The 7,075-nt window shown below is 40.1% G+C and overlaps 1 protein-coding gene across 2 annotated transcripts in view; it reads left to right on the top strand.

The window, feature by feature from the left end:
- Nucleotides 1–6,587, top strand: part of unc45a (unc-45 myosin chaperone A) — a 12,039-nt gene extending 5,452 nt beyond the window's left edge. For both annotated transcript variants that reach the window (XM_005737647.2, XM_005737649.2), the window contains 17 exons: nucleotides 977–1,152; nucleotides 1,238–1,327; nucleotides 1,463–1,630; nucleotides 1,843–2,011; nucleotides 2,138–2,308; nucleotides 2,490–2,661; nucleotides 2,789–3,089; nucleotides 3,174–3,268; nucleotides 3,422–3,563; nucleotides 3,898–4,038; nucleotides 4,161–4,288; nucleotides 4,367–4,433; nucleotides 4,597–4,710; nucleotides 4,810–4,925; nucleotides 5,491–5,608; nucleotides 5,694–5,849; nucleotides 5,939–6,587. In XM_005737647.2, coding sequence (XP_005737704.1) covers nucleotides 977–1,152; nucleotides 1,238–1,327; nucleotides 1,463–1,630; nucleotides 1,843–2,011; nucleotides 2,138–2,308; nucleotides 2,490–2,661; nucleotides 2,789–3,089; nucleotides 3,174–3,268; nucleotides 3,422–3,563; nucleotides 3,898–4,038; nucleotides 4,161–4,288; nucleotides 4,367–4,433; nucleotides 4,597–4,710; nucleotides 4,810–4,925; nucleotides 5,491–5,608; nucleotides 5,694–5,849; nucleotides 5,939–6,226 — 2,612 coding nt within the window. In that variant the 3' untranslated portion in view covers nucleotides 6,227–6,587. The remainder of the gene's footprint in view (nucleotides 1–976; nucleotides 1,153–1,237; nucleotides 1,328–1,462; nucleotides 1,631–1,842; nucleotides 2,012–2,137; nucleotides 2,309–2,489; nucleotides 2,662–2,788; nucleotides 3,090–3,173; nucleotides 3,269–3,421; nucleotides 3,564–3,897; nucleotides 4,039–4,160; nucleotides 4,289–4,366; nucleotides 4,434–4,596; nucleotides 4,711–4,809; nucleotides 4,926–5,490; nucleotides 5,609–5,693; nucleotides 5,850–5,938) is intronic.
- Nucleotides 6,588–7,075: the final 488 nt, after the last annotated feature.

Raw genomic sequence — 7,075 nt, 5'->3', positions numbered from 1 at the left:
GTTTTTTGGGTTCATTGAGAACATGGTTGTTGTTCAATAATAAAATTATTCCTCAAAAATACAACTTGCCTAATAATTCTGCACTCCCTGTATACGCACAGATGGCCTTATATTTCATTCATTCAGATGCTAAAAAATAGAAAAGAAACAGAAGAAGCATGACAACTTTAAACTGAGGTACTAATCTGACAATTTTCTACAGATCAGCTCATCTGACTCAGACTGTGTATATATTTTCTTTATACATATAGATTTAAATTGCTAGATAGATAAAGAGCCAAAGGCACTGGTCCAGCTTTCAAACTGCCCACATCCAAACCTATCACATGATTGAGTGGAACAACACTAATACATGAAGGCCCTCACGCTGCAATCCACAGTACCAAGAAAGGGTTATGCTGCCAATATCCCAGTACCAGACAGCAAAACTTCACCAGGCATCCTGTGACCATGACCTAGTAACTGTTTTGGTAGTAATGGGACACCTAAACCAGTGGTTTTAATGTTATGGTATATCTAGATTATATTTAAGTTATATTGAAAAAGTGAAAGTGTTTACTGACTTTTCTTACTTACTGTGAAGACACTACTTGATTGATACTCTGCCACATGTGGTGCAAACTGAGAGTATTGTAAACAATGGAGTTTGAATGCGCTCTGCTGGCCAAACAGTGTGATGACGCCGATTACATACAAGCATCTTTTCCTGCATTGCAATAATTAAACAAACAATGGACAACATAATTATAATGGTATATATGTCATTTGTTAACAAAAACAAACTTTTAGTTATTAGGTAGGTATTATAGACCAAAGCATTCTTATTGAGCAATAGTTACAGCAGAAATATTTTTTTATAATGGATAACATTATTCACAACTTGTGAATTTCAGCATTCTGGACATTGTTGCATGAAATGCGTCTTTACACAGATGCTTTTGCAGCTTTGATGAATATTATTATTGTCTCTTTCCAGCACTCGATACTGACCAAGGTGATGTGAAAGCCAGATTTCGGAGGGCCCAGGCATTTCAGAAACTTGGCCGGTTTGACCAGGCCTTTCTGGATGCTCAGAGATGTGCCCAACTGGAGCCCAAAAATAAAGCTTTCCAGGATCTGCTCAGACAGCTGGGAGCACAGATTCAGCAAAAGGTGGTGTGATGTGGATAAAGGTGTGGATAAACTTCTTTTCTAAATTGTATCTTGCTAATTGAAATCATTTCTCTTAACCCTTTAGTCAGCACAACTAAACTCCACCGATGCTCGTGTGCAGCAGATGTTCTCCCTCCTCTTAGATCCATCTACTAAGGAGTGCGATCGACAGAAGGTGAGAATAACTCAAAAGGCAGATGAATACATTCCTCTAATTCATTCTTGATGCGCCTGATATTTCTTCATTAATGCTAATGCGTCTGTAAAACTGTACGGCACCAAAATAATCAAATCCTTCAATCAATTTCAGGCTGCTCAGAATCTAGTGGTGCTATCTCGAGAGGAAGCAGGAGCTGAACAGATCTTCCGTAATGATGGAGTGAAGCTAATTCAGAAACTTCTGCAGTCAAAGCTGGAGGATGTTGTACTTTCTGCTCTCAGGACATTGGTTGGTTTGTGCACAGGACATCAGTCTAGAGTAAGTGTGACTGTTCCTTTGAGATTACTATTTGCTTCATCTTTAAAGTCACTTTTTGTATTTTTGTAGTTTGGAATTATAAAAAAAAAGGTTTATATGCATTCTGATTTCCATCCATCATTAATGTGAAGCTAGAGCAGGCTGTTCAATGTGCTTGTCACTCAGTTGTTTTGCAGTTCGTTATTGCTGATGTCCATTCTTTGAATTTCCAGACTATGGCGATAGTGAATGAGTTGGGAATGGAGCAGCTGTGTGCGGTAATGGGATCAGGAGCTTCAAGTGTGTCTCTGGCTGCCTGCCATCTGCTACAGGTGATGTTTGAAGCTCTGACAGAGGGAATGAAAAGAGAGATCAGAGGAAAAGATGAAGCTATACTTCCTGGTGAGTTTAGATACTTATATTGGGAACTTGGTTACACTGAAGGTTAACCTTTAGCAAATGTTTTGTGTGTGTCGGCTCTGTGTTCTTTACATTTTATTGTTACTCACTATATGAATCTTAACACAGAACCATCCAAGGAGCTGCGGTCAATGTTACGACACCTTTTGGAAATGATGCCAGCATCAAATGTGTCAGGACCCGGCAGAGACAGCGCTATAAATCTCCTTGTCAAACAAGTACCCCGCAATTCCTTGAAAAACCCAGATAACTCCCTCACGTTATGGGTGGTAGACCAGGGTATGAAATACATCCTACATGTAGGCAAATATTTTATTAAACCATGGTGGATACCAAGGCATGCATTACCATGACACAAAGATGCATGTTTATTTTGTTCATTTTTCTATGTTAGAAAATTTATAACTGATGTTATCTGTTATCACTCTATATGAATTAGAGACTCATTGTTTTCCTACAGGGCTGAAGAAAATCCTGGAAGTGGCTGGGACTGTCCCAGAGATCTCAGAAGGGCCACCTCTAACAGACAACAGTCACATGAGCTGTTCAGTCTTGCTGAGCAAACTCTATGATGACCTAAAGAGTGACAAAGAGAGGGAGAACTTCAACAAACTATGTGAAGAATATGTTCAGTGAGTTGACCAAGGAAGCTTGTTTAAACTGTTTGTTCGTTTAGATCTTTTTTCCAGAACTGCATCACAAGTCCTTTGTGAGCATGAAAACTGATTGATTCTTCTAACATAATGTTGTTGTGGGCAGGCAACATTTCAGCCGGCCTGGCCTAGACGGCAAGCTGAGAGCCATCCAGACAGTATCAGTGCTTCTACAAGGGCCGAGTGATGTGGGTAACAGAACTCTGGAAATGTCAGGAATGATGGATGCCGTGATATCGCTGTGTGCCTCCGAAGATGTTACTCACCAGCAGGTAGCGGTTGAGGCTCTAATCCATGCTGCAGGCAAAGCCAAGAGAGCTTCATTTATCACAGCCAACGGAGTGTCCCTGCTAAAGGACCTATACAAGAAGAGCGAGAATGACAGGATACGTGTGAGAGCCCTAGTGGTAAGTACCACAGATAGTTTTAGAAAATAACACTTCTAAATAAAGATGAAAATAACAGCTATGTGTATGTGGGCTATTGCACAGGGTTTGTGCAAGCTTGGATCAGCAGGAGGAACAGATTTCAGCATGAAGCAGTTTGCAGAGGGATCTACACTTAAGCTTGCCAAGCAGTGCAGGAAGTATGTTGGCTTATATTGAATCTTAAGCCCTGGGTATAGATTAAGAGATGCAGCATGCTTGATGTACATCTGCAAAACCTGATCTAAATACCAGGTTTTGAGTGGATTACTGGATTTCAAATAACTGACAAGCTTTATCTCTTTCTCTGTAAGGTGGCTGTGTAATGAGACTCTCCCCCCAACTTCCCGCCGCTGGTCTGTGGAAGGTCTCGCCTACCTCACCTTTGATGCAGATGTAAAGGAAGACTTGGTGGAAGACAAGAATGCCCTGCTGGCCATGTTTGACCTTGCAAAAGTATAACTCATCATTATTTTCCTCATAGCTGAAAGAATTTAAACTGAAGTCTTATATTTTCTCCACTCTGACTTCTGTGGAGTTAACAGGGTCTGATTCTTCATAACCAAACGCCAGCATATTTGGCACAGACCTTCACGGTGCATTAGATGGCAGTGTTAGTCCTGTCTATAGCGCTGACCAGTTAATCAGTAGTCCTTTCCTGTCTCTCATTGGACTCATTTGTTCTAAATCTAAGTAACTATTGCTAACTATTTCATGTCACAGGACCAGATTGTCATCCATGCTTGAAATGCACTGATGCCCTTTTTGTGTTTTCTGTGTGTTTTTGCAGTCCGAGGATAAGACTGTGCTCTTTGCTGTGGGTTCTACATTAGTGAATTGCACCAACAGTTATGATGTGGAGAAACCAGACCCTCAAATGGTGGAGCTGGCCAAGTATGCAAAGCAGCATGTACCTGAGGAACATCCCAAGGTAATACTAAAATTAACCTTTTCTTTTCAAGTAGAACTAACATAGCACAATATTTATTTTATACAGCTTCATTTCAATTATTTTTGGTTATGATTCATATTTCTGCCTGCTTTTTTTGTTAGGATGCACCTTCCTATGTAGAGAAAAGGCTGGTGAAGCTGCTGGAGGCTGGTGTGGTGTCTGCATTGGTTTGCATGGTCAAACAGGAGAGTCCTGCACTCACTGAGGCTTGTAGGGAATGTATTGCCAGGTAGGAAAATGGCAGTAAGTCTTTATCTTTCACTGTTTTTTCTGTAGATTTTCTGGTTAATATGATCTTTCACGGTAGGGTGTTCTTGGCCCTAGTGGAGCGACAGGAAGACAGAGGCACAGTGGTGGCACAGGGTGGAGGAAAGGTAGAGTGTACTGATAAAAATTCCCCAAATTTCCCCTTGTGGGACGATTAAAGGATTTTTTTCTATTCTATTCTAAAATACACTCTGTTTAGCCTACACTCTTAACTAAGCACCACACTTCAGAAGGCTTAAATGATTTATGTCTGCTGCTCTCCTCCAAAAGGCTCTGATCCCACTTGCATCCGACAACACAGATGCAGGAAAAATCAAAGCTGCACAAGCCCTGGCAAAAATAACCATCACGTCTAACCCGGAGATTGCCTTTCCAGGAGAAAGGGTAAAAATGCAAACAGTAACACACAAGTTAACTTAAAAAAATACAATAACTCTTTAACATTATCTTGCTTTTGTTTGTTTGTGTATTTTTTGGGGTCAGATCTATGAGGTGGTACGCCCACTAACCAGCCTTCTGAGGCTTGAGTGCACCCTGCTGCAGAACTTTGAGGCACTCATGGCTCTCACAAACCTGGCTGGCATCAACGATAGACTCAGGTTCGCCACTAGGGGGGAGTCTCTACTAAAAGTATTCATACAAAACAGTCTATTTTCATTCCAGAACATTACATTTAGGATACTTTTATTTATTTATTTATTTTATTTTACATGTTCTGCATTTTGCAAAGCTACTTTTTCAGATCAATACATGTGTCACTTTTATTGCTTAGCATAAAGTATTTAGATGGTGTGAAATCCTTCCATCAAACCTGTTTTTAAATTCTTCCAGGGTGACCACAAGTGACTGAGACTTAATATAGACTAAATCACAGACTTGATTAACATGCAGTAATTTTCTTGTATGGCAACTTTCCAAAGACTGAAACATTTAGAGTCTCTGTTGACCACTGAAATCCAATTTCCTGTCAAAGCTGTTTTCACTGTAGAAGCTGATAATTAACGCTGAAGTTGTGCAGTTATGCAAAGCATGCCTTGTTCTGTTTTATTTTTTTACTTTTTTCAAAACGTACATTATATCTGCCTTTTAAAGCATCTTTTATCCTGATCAGCGCAGTTTCATAAGTGTTTTTCAGTTTTCTGAATTAAGTATACACTTTCACAGGCAAAAGATCATCAAGGAGAAAGCTGTACCTAAAATTGAAGGTTACATGTTTGAGGAGCATGACCTTGTACGAGCTTCTGCCACAGAGTGCATGTGCAACTTGGTTTTAAATACTGAGGTAAGGGATAATTTATTAACAAGTCTTTGAATACATGAATACCGGTTGAACTGACAGTAGCGGCTGTGCTGTGTGGCATCCTCAGGTGCAGAAGCTCTACCTGGCCACAGGAAATGATCGCCTGAAGCTGCTCGTGCTTTACAGCGGAGAGGATGACGGGAGGCTGCGGAAAGCTGCTGCAGGAACCTTGGCCATGCTGACAGCCGAACATCCTGAACTCTGCGCTCGCATCCCTGGAACTGTAAGAAAAGCACTCCAGTAGTGTCGCTACCATTATTTTTTTTTTTTTTTACTCTATTTTTGCTCACATGACTTCTGTTATCTTCTCAGACAACCCACTGGCTAGAAATTGTGCAGGCTTTGTTGCTCAGTGAAATACCTGACCTACGTCATCGTGGAGTGGTCATAGTTCAGAACATGATCCAGGCAGAGAAGAGTCTGGCTGAGAAACTCATAGAGAGCGAAGCTCTGGAGATTCTTTCCGTCCTTGCAAAGGGAGGAGAGGGCATGCCAGATGCCGTCTCGAAGATAGCTCAGAACTGCCTGGATAAAGCAATGGAGTATGGCATCATCAGAAACAGGGAAGAAAAGGAGAAGAGCTCAGGAACTGAACCCTGAACACAAAGTGCAGTGTGTGGATGTGCCACCTGACAGCGTTTCAGTTCTTTGAACATTATATTGGACCAGTGAAGTAATTTCATTTTTGCAGGAAATGGGCTCATATGTCTTAACTAAAAATGATTAAAAGCAATAAGGGATGTAGTGAAGAATGGTATCAAATGGAAGAACCAACAGCACAGAAATGATTTTTGACTGCTGTGTAACGTTGATTGTATGCTTGTTAAAGTCTGGCAAAAGTGCGTATTCCACCCAGAGACCAACATTTCTCCTCCATGTATTTCCACTAAAAATGACCATTCCTATATATGTGCAAATATTTCATTTGAGTGTCATTATTAGTCCCACAAACACATTCTTATTTTTATTGTGCACACTACTTTTCTCAATATTTTATTTTATATTCAGCAAAAATAGAAACATTTCATTTACACTATAAAATTTACTTTTTGTTTAAATGTTTGTTATCACTATTATTGACGATCCAACACATTCCCAGTGTGCTTTGTTGTTTTAATACGTTTTAACTGAACACATGAAAAAAAATAAATAAAAATGACCAATCCTCACTTCTGTTTACTTTATTCCATATCCCACCTGGCTAGATGTACTTTATAATGGTGCTTTAGTGCTGGGATGCCCAACTATTTTTATCCTTCAGCCATGAAAGGCTGGCTGGGTATTGTCATCGCCCTGCTGGGCAGGCAATATGGATACCCAACTCTTTGAATGCTTTCACTTGACAATGAAGTAATGTAGGAGTTTCAAATTTATACCTTAAGTGTATGTACTGAAAGTCTCTGATGAGTCTGAATCTGTTGGGTTTTTTCTTTTTTGAAAATATCGTGA

This window comes from Pundamilia nyererei, unplaced genomic scaffold (genome assembly GCF_000239375.1).
Source record: "Pundamilia nyererei isolate P.nyererei 1_Seehausen unplaced genomic scaffold, PunNye1.0 scaffold00078, whole genome shotgun sequence".
Taxonomy (NCBI): domain Eukaryota; kingdom Metazoa; phylum Chordata; class Actinopteri; order Cichliformes; family Cichlidae; genus Pundamilia; species Pundamilia nyererei.
Note: the sequence above shows the minus strand (reverse complement) of the source record. Positions and strands in the feature narration are given on the sequence as shown.